We start from the raw sequence: 19,848 nt of genomic DNA, 5'->3' as shown, positions 1-19,848 counted from the left end.
ATAATCTACTTTTTAATAAATGTCACGTGGACGATCACACGTGCAATGCATATTGGCGCCAGCAGGTGGCTCTCGTTTAAAAAGCCAGACTACCCCTCACTGTCTGCAGACACAGTGGACGAGTTCCGCTGTCACAACAGACAATGACAGACTCAGGGCCAAAGTTCAAAATATTCAAGTTTTTAAAGATTATAATAAGCGGTCTCGTCGTTACAGCGCTGCTGTTATTCACCGCTGCGTCTATCAGGACGCTCTCTCTGGACGTAAATATCGGACTTCAGCTCGCGCGTTGGGAAAAGACGAGCAACATCTCGCTCGTCATCGACCATCACCAGCGAGAGCAGCTGCTCGCACGTTTTAAAGGTATGTTGTTGTGTCGCTTGCTCGTCGGTGAAGTTGAGCGTGAATGCTTTTTGCGCCGACGTTAACGAGCCGTTGTTTCCGGGTGTGTGTGTGCGTGTGTGTGTGTGTGTGTGTGCAGAGGCTGTCCGGATCCCCACGGTGTCCTTTTCGGGGGAGAAGAGCAACACCAGCGCGCTGCTTGAATTTGACAGGTTCCTCCGAAAAGGTAACGTTTAATTAAGAGGCCTGCAATTAACGTGCACAGGTGCGATTGATTGCGTTTCGCGCGTGTCGTTCACGAGGCACCAACGACTTTGAAAAGGACTTAAACTGTTTAGCTTCACGTTAATTGTCTCTCCAGCAGCTACAACCTGAGCATAAACGTTATCACGGGAGACGGACTTTCACCAGAAGCTTATTTTTTTATTGCTTCACTTGCATGACTGGTAATTTGTTTATGATCGCACAATAAGGCCCAATTCATGCCACCCAGTCCTTTTTTCAGGAAGGCTTCTCGCAATGTAATATCAAAGTGTGTCACTCGGAAGTTGACGTCACAGTATTTTCATGTGAGATTTAATTAATTCAGGTTTTCTAACGAGACTTTAACTTTAGGCCAAATGATGTTGGATCTATCTATCTATCTATCTTTATGTCAATGACATACCTATTTTGTGTCTGAAGCCATTATTTCCGTTTTAAAATGTGTTATTAATTTATGACATAAATAATTGTATTCTATAAAAGTTTCAGTTCAAATATATTTTCAGTTCATTCAAATATATATATATATATATATATATATATATATATATATATATATATATATATATATATATAAAATGTTTTGTCACCTCAAACCCTGAAAATGTCAGGGGGCACAGCTGTCCCAGCAAATATCAAACTGTAAAAGTGTATTTTCATGATAATAAATTAAAAATATAATGCTATTGCATGCTTTTATTGTTGAAACATGTCAAATAAACTATGTTTACAAACACCAATAGTTTTAAGCTGTTGAAAATAAAAAAAAAACAAACTTTTGTCCAACATTTTTCATGTTCTTAAATGTCAAGTGACTCGACTGTAAAAATTGGACTTTTATTTTGAAGGGGAGTGCTGAGGCGTTAACAGGATGTTGCATCATCAAGAGACACCAATCTGTGGCTGAGTGAAAAGATTTGTCAATTTTATTTTTAAATATTGATTAAAATATCTACTTTTACAGGTAAGATGGTACACTTTTCATGTCAAGTGATGCACCCAATGTAAAAATATTGTATTTCATCATAAAACTCTTAATTGTATTCACGAAGTATATAAATGAAGTTGCAAGCAAGAATAAAAGCTAATGCTAGCAGCTTAGTATATGCCCGATTAATTTGAAATTAGGTGACACAACCAGATGTCAAATGTCGCAACTGCAAACAATTTCACAATATGAATTATCTGAAGCTGAAGATTATTTATTACACTTTTCAAATGTTTAACACTGTTAAGTTAAATATATTATACATATTCAAACCATGTTCATGATTATATAGAATATTCTTTAACTATTTAAGATGCCATTGTTAAGTCAAGAGAAATCACCACAACACAGGGAGATAACATTATCAGGTGGCACAGCTGACAATGAATAAATTATCAAAATACCTCCTTGTCAGTTTTATATATGTTATTTATTTATTTATTGAATAAGTAATTAATTGTTTTCAGCTGTACTTATTGTATACTTAAGTCAACCATGTAAAAAGATGGAAAAAGCCTTTTTAAGAAGAAATTAAAAGCCTTTTATGTTTGTGAGCTCACAGCTGACAACTATATCATAGTGGTCAATTTTAAATCTAAAGAGAGGATTGTGGATCTTAGTCCCTTGTATGTGTTAAGCATCAAAGACACTGGGCCCTAATTTGGCCATATTGCAACAAATGGCACCTTTTGCTGTTGTTAGACCCATGTTTCAGCCCCCATACCTAATCACATTGGAGATCTGTGCAGACTTTTCCGCTCCTCTACACACACCTTTTAAAAAAAAAAGAAGAAAATTCGATAATTAAACTTACCTTCAATTGTAAAAAATATGGCGTTCACCCTTTTAAACTTGTACTCTTCTTCGTGTGTCAGCCTTCCCAACAGTTTTCTCTTCAAGCTTGGTTCGTCATGAATTGGTGGCCAACTACAGCCACCTGTTTTGGGTGCAAGGATCGCAGTCTGACCTGGTGCCATACCTGCTGCTGGCCCACATAGATGTGGTACCTGCCTCAGAATCGGATGGCTGGGAGGCCCCGCCGTTTTCAGCCCAGGAGATAGATGGCTTCATCTATGGTAGAGGGACCATAGATGACAAAGGCTCTTTAATGGTGCAAGAACATGTTATGTTTTGTAGGACCCTGCGATTGGAGAGATACATTGTATTATTATCTGTTCATGTGCCAACCAGATTAATTACATTTGTTTGTTTTTCTTCCAGGGAATTCTTCAGGCACTGGAGTACTTACTGATAAAAGGCTTTGCTCCACGGAGAGGATTTTACATTGGTCTCGGTCATGATGAAGAAGTACCTAAGATATTCATCAAAACCCCTACTCTTTGAAATTGTGAACCTAGATAGAAATTTTAACTATTATCAATGTCTGTGTCCTTTTGATTCTCATTTTAAAGATTGGTGGTTCCAAGGGAGCAATGAACATAGTGCGTGTACTGAAGCAGCGTGGAGTGCAGCTGTCGTTTGTCCTGGACGAGGGCCTGGCTGTACTGGATGGGGTCATCGGTGGTCTTGAAGGACCTGCTGCACTGTGAGAACCTGTTGTGCTTTTGTGGAAACATGATATTTAGTTTACAGACTTTACATGTTGAATGCAAACAGTTGGACCAAGCCTGACATCACAACAAATGTGTTCTCCATTAAATAGTACAAAAAAATGACATAGGAGTTGGATATTTTTGTTTGTTAATTCTGCGTTGTACTTGCTTTGTAGAATTGGAATAAGTGAAAAGGGTTCGGCGACCGTAAAGCTTAGCGTGCTTATGGCTCCTGGTCACTCCTCGATGCCTCCCAGTGAGACCAGCATTGGGATCTTGGCTGCAGCAGTCAACAGGTGATTTTCTTCGAATTTCTATCTATCTATCTATCTGTCTGTCTGTCTGTCTGTCTGTCTGTCTGTCTGTCTGTCTGTCTGTCTGTCTGTCTGTCTGTCTATCTATATTTAACTCTTCATTTTAAAATGTTTTTTTTTTACTCTTCAAACTAAATCTTATACTTAAATGATGCCATGCTATTGCCTCAGACTAGAGGAGAACCCTATGCCAAGATTATTTGGTCTTGGGCCTGAACGTGGAACATTTGAGCATCTGGCGCACAAGGTAAGAGGAACCAGCTACTTGTCCAACATTGCCATCACTTTTAATAGCATATTAGATCTTTCCTGTCGTTACGCAGTTACTGATTCTTTGTTTTCAGTTTGGACTTCCCATGAAGTTCATAATGTCAAATTTGTGGCTGTTTGCCCCACTCTTAGGCAGGTAACTACGTCCGGAAATTATTATAGCATGTTTTCTTCAGATTGTGACCATTGGAATAATTAATTTATTATGTTTTATGTTACAGGGTACTTGAAAGAAAACCAGAAACTAATGCTTTTGTAAGGACAACCACAGCTGTCACCATGTTTAATGCAGGAGTTAAGGTACAGTTATTCATTCTGACAGAATGATTCGCAGGGCTGTATTGTGAATTAGATTGCAAGCCTTTTAGTTTTCCTGAGCACAAACCTGAATTCTTCCCCACCACGTAGGTGAACATCATCCCATCCCTCGCTGAAGCTTATGTAAATCTACGAATCCACTCAGCACAGTCCCTCCAAGAGGTGGTCAGAAGTTTAATTCTCCTTTTTTTGAGAATTCCTTATTTCTCCTCATGAATACTTTGAGTTGAGTTCGATGTTTGCCGTCACGTCTAGGTCCTGGACCTTATTCAGTCCACAGTCGGGGACCAACGAGTGAAGCTAGAGCTTGTTGATGGATTTGACCCCTTGCCTGTGAGCTCTATGGATGAGACGTCGTTTGGCTACCAGGTCATTAAGAAAACAGTGTTGGACATGTTTCCAACCGTTACAGTTGCTCCAGGTAGATCCCAGACAGACATAATTGTATTAAAAATTGAGTTGGTAAGGTACGACATATTTAATAACTGTCCTGATATGTTTGTATGTTCAGGTATCTGTATTGGGAACACAGACAGTCGACACTTTAAAGACCTGACGAATGATATTTATCGCTTCGCTCCCATCTGGTTTAAACCAGGTGATGCTCAAAGGTAAGGATATAGTTTGTCTAATATTGGATACAACTAGTCTTCTTAAAGCTTGCTGCACTGAGTAAAATGAACTGTTTGACCAGAGTAATATCTGGTAAACTCGAAGGCGAAATGAGCAAAAGAGCTTTCTGTCATTGGCAACGCTTTTATGTCACAAACTTGTGATTCAATGATATCACCTTCTTGTACTGTTTAGATTGTCCTGGTTTAACAAGTAGAATGTTATAGAGAGTTTTATGTATGGAACAAAATTCAAACCCAGTTTGCCACTCAGCTTTGGTGATAAAAACGCGTCATCATTAAATCAACCTGCAAGAAAAGCAGAAGGAAATTGTATAAAGGTTTTTCTATTTTTCTTTTTTTTAGATTCCATGGCATCAATGAACGGATTTCCAAAAAGAACTATGAGGAGCTCATCGTGTTTTACTTCAGCCTGATTAAAAACTGTGATATTCAGAAGCTCCCTAAGCCTCATAGCTCTATCCATGAACTCTAAGAAATAGATCGTATGGGTAAAATGCAATCCAAAAACCCGAGTCATTAGTAATTTGAAAAATTACCGAACGAGACCTTGACTCAGTGTATTGGTCACTTAATTGTTTATATAATTATGTGAATCTGAATGATTCTACATTTTACATCCTGACAGTACAATTGTCCATAGCTTTACATTAAATTACTCTTTTTAATCTTTTTTTGATGACATACAGTACTGACATAACTTTGTGGACTTCCTTTGCATTTGTGATAACGATTTTGTGATTATGTAATGATTAAAAAAATGTTTTAATCATGATAATTTAATTTTATGAGATAACTGATACTTTTTTGTTGTGCTGCTAATAATTTTGTTGTACTTTAAATTATGATATTACATTAATTAAATGAGTGCATGAATACATTTTTGGCTGCTGATAACCGAATATATAAGAAGATGCTTATTTTGATTAGTTTATGTACTATCACTGACTGAATCTTAAAAATGAAGTTGGATTTGTAAAGGCACACAATTTTAGACATTGTTTAAAATGACAACAAATTACATTTGATGATATGCTTGGTGTGTGATATTTTATTTAACTCTTGACATATTACACCATTTCCCAAAAGCACAATTTCCCCAAAATGTATGAAAAAAGAACAAATGCTAGTTTACACTCCTTGTGGGAAGCATTCAACTACAATAGCTTTTAGTAATACACCTTTTATGTTAAGAACTATATCTTACCTCATGTAAAGCATGCTCATTGAAGGCCAGTTAAAGCATTTGGAGTTATTTTAGTAGACTAATAGGTGAGCAATTTTTGACATAAGTCATGTTAATGAAGAACATTATCTCAATTCTTACTTGATTTATTACCTCTAACAGTTCATGGCCGAGGTCTGTATAAACGTTCTGAGTCCGAACCCAGACACCAATGTTTCCGGACCTTGACCCATGATTGAGAAATATCTAAAATTATCTACGTACACAGTTTTGGACACTGTTACTGAAGACCAAATTAGCTGGGCATTTTTTGAGAACAGGTCTTGAATGAACACATTGGTAGAATTGTGTTGGGTCATTAGGATCGGAAAAGAGAACATTGGGATTTTGTTCACAATTCCTTAACACTTCTTGAGACAATGTAGTTGTGGGAGCTGTTGTGGTAGTCTGCATCGTTGTGGTAGTGGGAGTTGTTGTGGTTGTCTGCATTGTTGTAGTAGGGGGAGTTGTTGTGGTAGTCGGCATTGTTGTGGTAGTGGCAGCTGTTGTGGTAGTCGGCATCGTTGTGGTAGTGGGAGTTGTTGTGGTAGTCTGCATTGTTGTGGTAGTGGGAGTTGTGGTAGTTGTCATCGTTGTGGTAGGGGGAGCTGTTGTGGTAGTCTGCATCATTGTGGTAGTTGGCATCGTTGTGGTAGGAGTTGTTGTGGTTGTTGGCATCGTGGTAGTGGTAATTGATGTGGTTGTTGGCATTGTTGTGGTAGTGGGCATGGTTGTGGTAGTGGGAGCTGTCGTGGTAGTCAGTATCGTTGTAGTAGGGGGAGTTGTTGTGGTAGTCTGCATCATTGTGGTAGTGGGAGTTGTGGTAGGAGATGTTGTTGGCATTGTGGTAGGGGGAGTTGTTGTGGTTGTCGGCATCGTTGTGGTAGTGGGAGTTGTTGTGGTTGTCGCCATTGTTGTGGTAGTGGGAGTTGTTGTGGTTGTCGCCATTGTTGTGGTAGTCGGCATCGTTGTGGTAATGGGAGTGTTTGTGGTAGTCGGCACCGTTGTGGTAGTGGGAGTTGTTGTGGTTGTTGGCATCGTTGTGGTAGGAGTTGTTGTGGATGTTGGCATCGTGGTAGTGGGAATTGTTGTGGTTGTTGGCATTGTTGTGGGAGTTGTGGTAGTCAGCATGGTTGTGGTAGTGGGAGCTGTTGTGGTAGTCGGTATCGTTGTAGTAGGGGGAGTTGTTGTGGTAGTTGGCATCGTTGTGGTAGGAGTTGTTGTGGTAGTTGGCATCGTTGTGGTAGGAGTTGTTGTGGTTGTTGGCATCGTGGTAGTGGGAGTTGTTGTGGTAGTCGGCATCATCGTTGTAGTGGGAGTTGTGGTAGTCGGCATGGTTGTGGTAGTGGGAGCTGTTGTGGTAGTCGGTATTGTTGTAGTAGGGGGAGTTGTTGTGGTAGTCGGCGTCGTGGTAGTGGGAGTTGTTGTGGTTGTCGCCATCGTTGTGGGAGTTGTTGTGGTAGTTGGCATCGTTGTGGTAGGAGTTGATGTGGTTGTTGGCATCGTGGTAGTGGGAGTTGTTGTTGTAGTCGGCATCATTGTGGTAGTCGGCATCGTTGTGGTAGTCGGCATCGTTGTGGTAGTCGGCATCGTTGTGGTAGTGGGAGTTGTTGTGGTAGTCGGCACCGTTGTGGTAGTGGGAGTTGTTGTGGTAGTCGGCATCGTTGTGGTAGTGGAAGTTGTGGTAGTCATCATCGATGTGGTAGTGGGAGCTGTTGTGGTAGTCGGCATCGTTGTGGTGGGAGTTGTTGTGGTAGTCGGCATCGTTGTGCTAGGGGGAGTTGTTGTGGTAGTCGGCACCGCTGTGGTAGTGGGAGTTGTTGTGGTAGTCGGCATCGTTGTGGTAGTGGGAGCTGTTGTGGTAGTCGGCATTGTTGTGGTAGTGGAAGTTGTGGTAGTCATCATCGATGTGGTAGTGGGAGCTGTTGTGGTAGTCGGCATCGTTGTGGTGGGAGTTGTTGTGGTAGTCGGCACCGTTGTGGTAATGGGAGCTGTTGTGGTAGTCGGCATCGTTGTGGTAGTGGGAGTTATTGTGGTAGTCGGCATCGTTGTGGTAGTGGGAGTTGTTGTGGTAGTGGAAGTTGTTGTGGTGGTCGGCATCGTTATGGTAGTGGGAGTTGTTGTGGTAGTCTGCATCGTTGTGGTAGTGGGCGCTGTTGTGGTCGTCGGCATCGATGTGGTAGTGGGAGCTGTTGTGGTAGTCGGCATCGTTGTGGTAGTGGGAGCTGTTGTGGTAGTCGGCATCGTTGTGGTAGTAGTTGTTGTGGTAGTCGGCATCGTTGTGGTAGTCGGCATCGATGTGGTAGTGGGAGCTGTTGTGGTAGTCGGCATCGTTGTGGTAGTGGGAGCTGTTGTGGTAGTCGGCATCGTTGTGGTAGTGGGAGCTGTTGTGGTAGTCGGCATCGTTGTGGTAGTAGTTGTTGTGGTAGTCGGCATCGATGTGGTAGTGGGAGCTGTTGTGGTAGTCGGCATCGTTGTGGTAGTGGAAGTTGTGGTAGTCATCATCGATGTGGCAGTGGGAGCTGTTGTGGTAGTCGGCATCGTTGTGGTGGGAGTTGTTGTGGTCGTCGGCATCGTTGTGGTAGTGGGAGTTGTGGTAGTCGGCATCGTCGTTGTAGTGGGAGTTGTTGTGGTCGTCGGCATCGTTGTGGTCGTGGGAGCTGTTGTGGTAGTCTGCATCGTTGTGGTAGTGGGAGTTGTGGTAGTCGGCATCGTTGTGGTAGTGGGAGTTGTTGTGGTAGTCGGCATCGTTGTGGTCGTGGGAGCTGTTGTGGTAGTCGGCATCGTTGTGGGAGTTGTTGTGGTAGTCGGCATCGTTGTGGTAGTGGGAGTTGTTGTGGTAGTCGGCATCGTTGTGGTCGTGGGAGCTGTTGTGGTAGTAGGCATCGTTGTGGGAGTTGTTGTGGTAGTCGGCATCGTTGTGGTAGTGGGAGTTGTTGTGGTAGTCGGCATCGTTGTGGTCGTGGGAGCTGTTGTGGTAGTGGGAGTTGTTGTGGTAGTCGGCATCGTTGTGGTAGTGGGAGTTGTTGTGGTAGTCGGCATTGATGTGGTAGTGGGAGCTGTTGTTGTAGTCGGCATCATTGTGGTCGTGGGAGCTGTTGTGGTAGTCGGCGTCGTTGTGGTAGAGGGTGTTGTTATAGTTGGCATCGTTGTGGTAGTGGGAGTTGTTGTGGTAGTCGGCATCGTTGTGGTAGTGGGAGTTGTTGTGGTAGTCGGCATCGATGTGGTAGTGGGAGCTGTTGTTGTAGTCGGCATCATTGTGGTCGTGGGAGCTGTTGTGGTAGTCGGCATGGTTGTGGTAGTGGGAGTTGTTGTGGTAGTTGGCATCGTTGTGGTCGTGGGAGCTGTTGTGGTAGTGGGAGCTGTTGTGGTAGTCGGCGTCGTTGTGGTAGAGGGTGTTGTTATAGTTGGCATCGTTGTGGTAGTGGGAGTTGTTGTGGTAGTCGGCGTTGTTGTGGTAGTGGGAGCTGTTGTGGTAGTCGGCATCATTGTGGTCGTGGGAGCTGTTTTAGTAGTGTGAGCTGTTGTGGTAGTCGGCATCGTTGTGGTAGTCGGCATCGTTGTGGTCGTGGGAGCTGTTGTGGTAGTCGGCATCGTTGTGGGAGTTGTTGTGGTAGTCGGCATCGTTGTGGTAGTGGGAGTTGTGGTAGTCGGCATCGTTGTGGTAGTGGGAGTTGTTGTGGTAGTCGGCATCGTTGTGGTCGTGGGAGCTGTTGTGGTAGTCGGCATCGTTGTGGTAGTGGGAGTTGTTGTGGTAGTCGGCATCGTTGTGGTAGTGGGAGTTGTTGTGGTAGTCGGCATCGATGTGGTAGTGGGAGCTGTTGTGGTAGTCGGCGTCGTTGTGGTAGAGGGTGTTGTTATAGTTGGCATCGTTGTGGTAGTGGGAGTTGTTGTGGTAGTCGGCATCATTGTGGTCGTGGGAGCTGTTGTGGTAGTCGGCATGGTTGTGGTAGTGGGAGTTGTTGTGGTAGTCGGCAACGTTGTGGCAGTGGGAGTTGTGGTAGTCGGCATCGTTGTGGTAGTGGGAGTTGTTGTGGTAGTCGGCATCGTTGTGGTCGTGGGAGCTGTTGTGGTAGTCGGCATCGTTGTGGTAGTGGGAGTTGTTGTGGTAGTCGGCATTGATGTGGTAGTGGGAGCTGTTGTTGTAGTCGGCATCATTGTGGTCGTGGGAGCTGTTGTGGTAGTGGGAGCTGTTGTGGTAGTCGGCGTCGTTGTGGTAGAGGGTGTTGTTATAGTTGGCATCGTTGTGGTAGTGGGAGTTGTTGTGGTAGTCGGCATCGTTGTGGTAGTGGGAGTTGTTGTGGTAGTCGGCATCGATGTGGTAGTGGGAGCTGTTGTGGTAGTCGGCATCATTGTGGTCGTGGGAGCTGTTTTAGTAGTGTGAGCTGTTGTGGTAGTCGGCATCGTTGTGGTAGTCGGCATCATTGTGGTAGTCGGAGCTGTTGTGGTAGTCGGCATCGTTGTGGTCGTGGGAGCTGTTGTGGTAGTCGGCATCATTGTGGTAGTCGGCATTGTTGTGGTAGTGGGAGTTGTGGTAGTCATCATCGATGTGGTAGTGCGAGCTGTTGTGGTAGTCGGCATCGTTGTGGTAGAGGGTGTTGTGGTAGTTGTCATCGATGTGGTAGTCGGCATCGTTGTGGTGGGAGTTGTTGTTGTCGTCGGCATCGATGTGGTAGTGGGAGCTGTTGTGGTAGTCGGCATTGCTGTGGGAGTTGTTGTGGTAGTTGGCATCGTTGTGGTAGGAGTTGTTGTGGTAGTCGGCATCGTTGTGGTAGTGGGAGCTGTTGTGTTTGCCGGCATTGTTGTGGTAGGGGGAGTTGTTGTGGTAGTGGGAGTTGTGTTAGTCAACATTGTTGTGGTAGTGGGAGCTATTGTGATTGTCAACATTGTTGTGGGAGTTGTTGTGGTAGTTGGCCTCATTGTGGTAGTTGTTGTAGTAGCGGGAGTTGTTGTGGTAGTCAACAGCATTGCGGTAGAGGGAGTTCTTGTGGTCGTCGGCCTTGTTGTCGTAGTGGGAGTTGTTGTAGGCGTGGTAGAATGCAGTGTAGTGGTAGTTAGAGTTGTTGTGGTCGTATTAGGGGGAGTTCTTGCCTTGAGTCCAGGAAAATCTTAAAGAGTCAGACATTGTGTTTTTTTTAACAGTTTGATCATAACATATTATTATATTGTGTGAGTATGGCTGCAAAAATGTCTTCATAGAAAGAGCACACATTTAGTAGTATATACAATGTAAATGCCAAGGTAAATCAATCAAATACACAAAAAGCCACTCTATGGAGGGTTGAAGGCCATTGGAATGCATCATGCAGTTGTCCTTTCGGTTATGTATCTGACCTTTATGTACCGATATACAGTAAACTTCTGCAATCTGGATATCACCATGACTGATTTTTATTGGCCAAGGCAATGCTTCATTGTGAACAACAAATCCATTGTATTTGGCAACGTTTTTCAAGGTTCAAGGAGCTCTCCTCCTGCAAGTTTTGAGCAGCTGGTGGGCAGCACAGTCCACCCAGACCATATAACGGAGCTAAAAGCATAGCAACCTTTGGAACTAACTTATTCAGACACATAGGTATTTTATTTTTCAAATACATTTCAATCCTGGTGCTCAGCACAGTTTTGCTTATAAAAGAGTGAACAGTGGGTGTATTGAGGTTTCAATTAGTTACATTTTTGTGCATTCAAGCTAAAAGAAAATTACATTTGTATTAAGTAAGGGTTAATTGCAACATTATCATGATGTAAAAATGGAATCTTGTAAACTGTAGTTATTGGCCAGAAACTTAAACGAATAAAAAGTTTTTACAGCAATACTAATACATATTAGAGATACCATTTAGACTCCATAACTTCAAAACACTAGCTAATACAAGTATTTAATCTTTTTAAATGCAAAAACCACAATAGATAACATTACTAAAGTTAAAGGATAGCTATAGGATTTCTTTGGCTGTTATTTGTCCATACAGCAACTAAAATTCCTTAAAAAAGCTTAATGTCAAGTCCTGCTATGACAGGATACGATGTAAATGTATTTCGGTTACCTGGAACCAGGAACTTATATGCCTTTTATTTTTAAGCAATAAGGTACGAGAGGCTGTAGTCAATAATATACTGTTCAAGGGTGTTGTTTGGCCAGACACGTAGCGGAGCCGGCAAACCCTCTGCTACACATGTTTGGTAACTGTCAAGCTAGAAATGACAACTAACAGCGCCAGAATTTAAATCTACCTGTTATTTTGAACGCTCTGGTAAATGTAAACAAGTTGTACAGTACTTTAAGGCTGAATAAACTATACCCTGTGACTCACTCTCAACCAATCAGAATGATTTGATCGACCTGTATTATAATGTAAATTAATTTCAAGGCTGGTGCTCAAATTAATCACTGTGAACGGCTTTTCTGCTGCTACCTCGGGGTCTCGTAGCAGTTCTGCTTATAAAGGAGTGAACAGCGATTGTACTAAGGTTTCAATCAGTTAAAATATTGTCAGTTCAAGCTTAAAACTAAACAATTGTATTGATTAAAGGTAAACTGCAACATCATGTCTTCAAATAAGTAATCTTGTAAACCGTAGTTATTTGCCAGAAACTTAAATAAATGCAGACGTTTGAAGGAGAAGTTTTGACAGCAAAATAAAATAGATAGTAAAGAAATCATTGAGACTCTTTCACTTCATAGCATTAGCTCTCAGCAGCCTGTAATACATTATTAAAACTCTTTTTCTATGCAAATAACCACTACAGATAACATTATCAAAGTTAAAGTATAAGATAAAGACATTTTGTTTTCATCTTTATTTATTTTTTAATAACTATATTTTCTGTATTGAACATACATGTTGCTATCCGGCAAATATAATACCTTAAAATATGTGGCTAAATTAGCTTATTGTCAAGTCCTGCAATGACAGGATACGATGTAAATGTATTTCAGTTACCTGGAACCAGGAGGGTATGCAGCTGGCTGATGAAAGGGCATTTGCCCATTTTACAGAACTGTCCTGTGGTGTCATCCAGGTCGAGAGACCAGACAAAGGCTCCTCCAAAGTTGTTCGTTTTTAAATAATCGGCCTGAAATGAGGAGGAACAACACATTATAATAGTTGACCAGCCATTTGGAAAGGAATTATTGAACAAACAGTTTGAATTGAACAGATGACTACCTTTGCTTTAAGGCTCTCTTTGTCGTCAAATCCAACCCACTGATTTTCTGTGACGGCATATGAAACTTTCTGATCATCAATCAGCTGGGTATTAACCCCTTCAAGATAAAGGCAAGTCTGAAAGAATGGTAAGAGTATAATGTTTACATCCAAAGTATTCATGTCTCACAACAAATAGAGTAAAATGTGTTAGCTTATAATAAGGCTTTTTATATTAACTAATAATATTCAAAGCTTCTGTTTTACCTCATAAGAGGCCCAGAATCCTTCTTCACCAGTGTAGCAGCCTTCTTCCCCAGGACCACTGGCTGGTGCACCAGGAACACTGGATGCAGTGGACAGGTTGAAAGCGCGCCCATATGCCGCTAAACCCAAGTTTAGCTTTTGTGGAGGTCCTCCCTGGTTCTGCCAGTACCGCATGGCAAAGTCCTGTAATGTAGAGAAAACTAAACAATTAAGATATATTTATGTCTCAAAGTAGGAAGGTTTTTTAGCATGAGAAACATGAATCCCTGTACTTACAGTGTTCAAATAGGTTTCGTTTCCAGTGTCTTGGGCTCTCTGGAATAAGGGGCTGTGATGTCCTGTGACTCTTTCCCAAGGGCCGTGAAAATCAAATGTCATGACATTAATGAAATCCAGATGCCTGATGAAATGCAGAGAAGTTCAACAATGCACGACAACAGCTAATTATTGAGAATTAAGAGTTACAATAAAATAGTTTTACATGGCAATCTGTGTGACTTCATAACTGGCATCGATGATTGCTTTCTCAGCAGAGACAGTAGCAGTGATGATTAATCTGTCACGGTTAGTTGATGTTCCTTCAGCCATGAAGGCCTCTTTGAGCTCCTATACAACACAGACACATCGTTCAGTCTCTGTTGAACATCATGTTATACTTTCACATTGGATTATTCAGTGTGGTATATCTCTGACAGCAGTGACATGCAGTGAGAGTTAGAGTTGGGGAGGCACTGACTCACAAGTCAGATTTACAAACATACAGTACGAGGCCCCTTTTTTTTTTTCTTTTACCCCGCAGAGTTTAGAAATTCAAATATGCTTAAATTCAGTGGGAAAGCAATAAAACAATAACACAAGCACACGATTATAAACGTATTTGTAATAAACGATAAAACAAAAATATGCGTATGAACAACGTATTCGTAATACGTCAAACACGTAATCAGGGAGGCTGGCAAGTAATCCTTAAATCCTCCATTTTCAGGGAGAGAAATGACAACTGCCAGCTAAACTCTAGCGTTGCATTTGTTGTTGTGGTCGTGGAGTTTTTTTTTCTTTCTTTTACACACTTCACCGGACAGCGGGCTCACTATTGCCCCATTCCTTGAGGCACAGGTACTGTCTGCCTAACGGCAAGCATTTTCCCAATGGATTCATGTCAGATCAATAAGGCGTAAATATTACACACATACGTGAAATACTTTACTAAACACCATGGAAATTATGACGATGTCATAATCTGTCTTCGTTGTATTTGAACTGGAAATACAGAATTTTCGCCATTTTGACTATGAAAATGGTGAAAATACATTAGGAAGCACACCAAAATCATAGACTAGAGGACAAATATTAATACTTATGTTATTTTATTATTTCCTTTCTTCTCATGATGACGGGAGGCACAGCCTCACCTGCCTCCCCTGACTGCACATCATTGTCTGACAGCACCTCTCCCAGAAGATAAATTCAGGATCTGACCTTGCAGAGCAGTGTGAATCTCTGCTTGTCCTGTGGTTGGCTTCCAGCTCTTCCAGGGTACCTCCAGTCAAGGTTTAGGCCATCAAACCCATTTGCTCTCAGTAGTTTGATCGCAGACTGGATGAACACGGTTCTATTCTGTTGTTCTGCCACCATTGTACTGAATCTGGTAAACATTTGAACAAAACATGGCTCTCAAGAAAACATACCACATACAGCATTTACAGGTTCTGTTTTAACAACACAAAGAGAAACACAAAGCACAAAGTAATATGTGCCAAGACAAATATACAGCCAGAGGCACACCATTTATTATGAATAGGGATAAAAATGAACCACATTATGATCCACGTGACTATAATTTGCAGTTATTAAAAAAGAGTCTGAGTAAAATAAAATCGCATATAAAAATGTTTTTCCTGCGGGACTCCATCCATCCATTTTCTACCACGACCGGAGTCGGGTCGTGGTGGCAGCAGGCCCGGCAAGCGGAGCCAGGCTTACCTCTCACCCGCTTGTTCCAGCTTGTTCTGGGGGATCCCGAGGTGTTCCCAGGCCAGCCGGGAGATATAATCCCTCCAGCGTGTCCTGGGTCTTCCCCGGGACCTCTTCCTAGTTGGACGTGCCTGGAAAACCTCTAATGGGAGGCGTCCAGGAGGCATCAGAATTAGATGCCCAAACCACCTCAGCTGACTCCTTTCGATACGAAGAAGTAGCGGCTCGACTCCAAGCTCCCTCTTGATGTCCGAGCTCCTTACCCTATCTCTAAGGCTAAGCCCGGCCGCCCTACGGAGAAAAGCTAATTTCGGCCGCTTGTATCCGCAACCTCGTTCTTTCGGCCATGACCCAGAGTTCGTGACCATAGATGAGGGTTGGATCATCGACCGATCAGTAAATGGAGAGCTTTGTCTTTCAACTCATCCCCCTCTTCACCAAGACGGACCGGTATAGCGCCTGTTTTACTGCTGCAGCCGCACCGATCCGCCTGACGATCTCCCGCTCCACCTACGGTTCCCCCCAAAATCTATATTAGATTTTTTTCAATCTGGACGTTTTCTAAAGTGTAAACTACATGAACTGCGCAGAATTAGGTCTGAGGGTTATCTAGAGTATATTAGTCATGATCTCCGGATAGACATTGCAATTGAGTTTTTCAGCTTTTTTCTTTTTTTGCATGTTTGTTCTCACTATACACAGCCAACAGTCATGATTTTACTTCTTTTTTTCTTTTTTTTTTACTTTCTTGCTTTAAAATGAAACACCAAATCTATATGGTGTTTGTATAATGCACAAAATGTAATATGCTTATTAGGTAGAAATACATATCTGCTTATGTAGCTTCTGAATATGTTTTATCCGACTATTATGCGCATGCTGATTGAATCATGAAATTAACTTATTTATGTTATCAAATACCAGCGTCTCTCATTGTTTTACCTCATTTGTCTGAAACCATACATGCTGTGAAAAGCACAACTTTTCAGCATCATTGGCCAAAGCATGTTTTTTGTTTTGCAAAATACCAGCACGTTGAAGTGTTGCTTCCATTTGTCTTTGCATGGACACAAATCACTGTTTTCGTAAGTAACTTACTTCCGTATGTTGAAGGTCAAGCCTCCAACTGCCAGCAGGGTTTGGAGCTGTGGATTGCTGTGGGTGCATAAAGATTCATAATGATTGTTGGACGAAACACAAAATCAACATAATTTCCACAAAATGTAAATGCTGAAGCACTGACCTGGCTTTGAGGCCCGTGAATGACTGATAACGTTGTAAATCAGCTGCATTGCTGGGCACCAGCTCATTCACGTTGTTAATGTCAGAAAAGGCATATATCAGATGTGTACACTTCTTTGGATCGATAGCTGAAATTGTGAACTTTCCATCTCCCCCTCTATTCTCAGCCTCGCTGTTGTAGTAACACACCAGCCTGGTGGAGGAGGCTGAAACATGGAAGAAAATGATGATGGTTTGAATTCGTTATTCCTGATCTACTAATAGGACTTTTGATTATGATTAATGCTTGTTGTATACTTACCAAAGCTGGCGATGATCAAACAGAGACCTTCAAAGTAACAGTATTATGTTAGTATTGGGTTACAAATCAAGCTTAACCGGTCAGTTCACCCAAATTAGAAAATAAAATAAAAAGATCCACATGTTTCCTCATTTACTTATTTAGTCTCAAGCTTTACAGTTAGGTTTGGTTTTATTTGTCAAGGAGATAAATCAAGACAATTTCTTTAGCCACCCAAATACATTGTAGGTGAAGGCACTTTTTTCTTTTTTTTTAATTAAAATTTTAAATAATAAATAATTTATAAAATGTATAAATAAATTAAACAGCAAAGCATATTATGGATAATCAACACTGTGTGTTTTGTGATTATCCAGAGTAATAGGTAAACTTTTTCTAGAAAGAATATTTTCTCAAATCAGTGGCATCACACACCTAATTTCATTTATTCTCACTGTAGTCTCAAGGGGAAAAATGTAGCTAAAGGAAACAACATGTATTTATTTACCACTACAGGTAAGTGAGATAATATGTTTTTGTTATTTGGAGAGAGGAAACCTTTCTGTAAACAATAGCTTGACAATAAGACCTTACCTGTAATAAGAATGAGCTTGCACATGTTGTCACTCTGTAGAAAAGCAGAAGAAATAGACGGAAATGTTTAATATGCAGAAGCACAGTATGTATGTCCCCATAGCTATGAAACTAATAACTACTAGCTAGCTGAATGCTGTTGCTCTGCATTCCATTCATGTGACAGATATTGTATATAACTTGATGCAGAAGAATAATGCCTACTTGCTGATTCCAAGGCAATATGTTTGGCAGTATCCATACTATTGGTTTTTCCTTTCCTCAAGGTCTGTCTTTAATATAATGTAAATCTGCTGATAAATTTTACGAGCAGTCAGATTTAGAAAATGTATTGATTAAAATTAGACAGACTGTAACACATCCATCCATTTTTTTATTCAATCTGCCTTAAGTGTATTTCCACTTTCTAATGAGAAACTTTTGTTTTGACATACAAAGTGTAATTCCACTGAACTGCAGCTTATCACTGGAGATTTCACATTGCAACTTTCGCTCAAAGTTAATCAGTCTCATTGAGGTCTGTCATGACTATGTGATACATGTTGTTTAGTGTTACAGGACAAGCTTTGAATTCACTGATTTGAAAATCAGTTACTTTAATTTACAATCTAACTTCAATTTACTTAATTAACATCAGGGTAAATCAGGGACACACGTCAGAGCTTAAAAAACGGTCTCCAGTAGTTATGATGGTGAAATAAAAAATTTCCAGGCCCGGTAACGTTTCCTAACCCACAACAAACAGTAGCAAAGCAAACAGTACAGTAAGTGGCTACAAAAAGGTCCTGAGTATTTTAGCTATTTAAAGACACTCGTCACTGTCATAATGTACATTTTGAAACCTAAAACACAGATCAGAAATGACACTTTACCAGGACCACACAACATAGCATTGAGTTTCATTGTACACAAATTCAAAATGGTATGCTCTATAAGATTAAATGTGGTTTGTCAAAATCAGAATTAAAGCGATACTTACAAATGTAATGGTGAAAGATACGCGCTCTCCAATGTGACTGAAAACTGATGGATGTCTTACTGTACCTTCAAGGTTTTATGTAGTCCGCTGACAGGGTGTGGCAGTTAAGTAGGGTGAGGATAATTTCTACAATGGTTTTATGTGCTGACGGAATATGCCATCACAACTTAAAGGCACCTCATGACAAGTTCTTTGTTCTCATTTCTGTCTGTTAATCCTGGAACACTAACGTCAGGGTGATGACCCGAGCGATTGTCGTTACATGTTTTCCATTGTGTTGCTTTTGTCTGAGCTGCGTAGATCCTGGTGTAGCTTCATGCTGCTCACAGACGTAATTGAAGGTGGCCGTGTCTTCCTTTTTCAATCTCTTTTTTGTTCTATTGGCACGTGTTCGGGTGATTTTCCCCAGACGTTAGTGATAGGGGTAAATGAAATTGGAATATTTTTTTTTTTCCATTAAGGGGAGACTTTTCTTTCACAGAACAAGGCTTACATGTCCTAGGAACATGTGGACCAAATAACAAGTTCATAGCTCCATTATTTCTATTGTTTTTTCTATTTTTATTGACGACTGCCCAAGTTTTCACCCGATTTTGAGCCTTTTTTCAGGTTCTCCCCGTGATAGCTTTTTTTCATTTCATGAGAACTTTTATAGGGTAAAATAAAGGAGGAGAACTTCCACTTGCCTTGTATCATTATATTTGAACATATTTTGAAGAGAAGTATATTTTATCAGGTACATTATATCGGGTGAAACGGTAGTGATAGTGTAAAGCTTCCAGATCCTTGACTGGGTGATGTTGTGGTCGTAAGAGTTGTTGTGGTCGTGGATGGGGGAGTTGTGGTTGTCATTGTTGGGGGAGTTGTGTTTGTTGAGGGAAATGTTGTGGTCGTAGTGGGGGAGTTGTCGTTGTTGGGGGAGTTGTTGTGGTCATGGTGGGGGGAGTTGTTGTGGTCGTAGTAGGGGGAGTTCATGGGGAAGTTGTGGTCTTGGTTGGAGGAGTTGTGGTTGGGGCAGTTGTTGTTGTCGTAAGGGGATTTGGTGTTGGAGTTGTAGGGGGAGTCGTGTTGAGACTAGGAAATTTAAAAGAAGAATCACAGACACTGTTACATGCTTTTCAAACTGTTTTATTCCCACATAATTTGTATATACCCGAGAATGCCTGCAAAAACATCTGAATAGAAAGGGCGCACATTTGCTTTCTTCATAATAAAATCTAGTATATGTAATGTAAATACTCAATGGTAATGGTATTCAATCAAATACACACAAAAAAAGGCCACTGTATGGAGGATGTAAGGCCATTGGACTGCTTTATGTAGTTGTCCTATCGGGTGTGTGAAAAATAAATGTAATCTTTATGCAGTAAACATCTGCAATCCGGAGATCGCCATTAATGTTTTCTATTCGCCATGAAACAGCTTCATTGTGAACAACAAATCCGTTGAAATTTGCCA

General features: G+C 41.4%; 3 protein-coding genes across 3 annotated transcripts; 1 reads left to right on the top strand and 2 right to left on the bottom strand.

The window, feature by feature from the left end:
* Positions 1-10: 10 nt before the first annotated feature.
* LOC137799943 (N-fatty-acyl-amino acid synthase/hydrolase PM20D1.2-like) lies at positions 11-5,778 on the top strand. The gene is made up of 13 exons (XM_068596857.1): positions 11-363; positions 482-568; positions 2,470-2,705; positions 2,816-2,902; positions 3,007-3,140; positions 3,324-3,443; positions 3,633-3,708; positions 3,806-3,867; positions 3,953-4,031; positions 4,140-4,211; positions 4,305-4,470; positions 4,561-4,660; positions 5,027-5,778. Exons 1-13 carry the CDS (start codon positions 144-146, stop codon positions 5,154-5,156), a joined length of 1,569 nt encoding a protein of 522 aa, XP_068452958.1. The 5' UTR covers positions 11-143; the 3' UTR covers positions 5,157-5,778.
* Positions 5,779-6,022: 244 nt separating this feature from the next.
* On the bottom strand, positions 6,023-9,917 carry LOC137800961 (GATA zinc finger domain-containing protein 14-like). The gene is made up of 6 exons (XM_068598334.1): positions 9,886-9,917; positions 8,911-9,409; positions 8,421-8,428; positions 7,741-8,131; positions 6,427-7,677; positions 6,023-6,043 (listed from the first exon to the last, which is right to left on the bottom strand). The coding sequence occupies exons 1-6, from the start codon at positions 9,915-9,917 to the stop codon at positions 6,023-6,025; spliced, it is 2,202 nt and encodes a 733-aa protein (XP_068454435.1).
* A 2,925-nt stretch (positions 9,918-12,842) lies between these two features.
* LOC137800959 (acidic mammalian chitinase-like) lies at positions 12,843-17,436 on the bottom strand. The gene is made up of 9 exons (XM_068598332.1): positions 17,412-17,436; positions 16,539-16,743; positions 16,394-16,450; positions 14,801-14,966; positions 13,803-13,927; positions 13,598-13,721; positions 13,322-13,504; positions 13,076-13,192; positions 12,843-12,983 (listed from the first exon to the last, which is right to left on the bottom strand). Exons 1-9 carry the CDS (start codon positions 17,434-17,436, stop codon positions 12,843-12,845), a joined length of 1,143 nt encoding a protein of 380 aa, XP_068454433.1.
* Positions 17,437-19,848: the final 2,412 nt, after the last annotated feature.

The sequence above is a fragment of the Clinocottus analis genome, unplaced genomic scaffold, assembly GCF_023055335.1.
Source record: "Clinocottus analis isolate CAN_PGR_092001 unplaced genomic scaffold, fCliAna1.0.p SCAF_4, whole genome shotgun sequence".
NCBI classification, from domain to species: Eukaryota; Metazoa; Chordata; class Actinopteri; order Perciformes; family Cottidae; genus Clinocottus; species Clinocottus analis.
The sequence above is the reverse complement of the archived record's forward strand: the minus strand, read 5'-3'. Positions and strand labels throughout refer to the sequence as shown.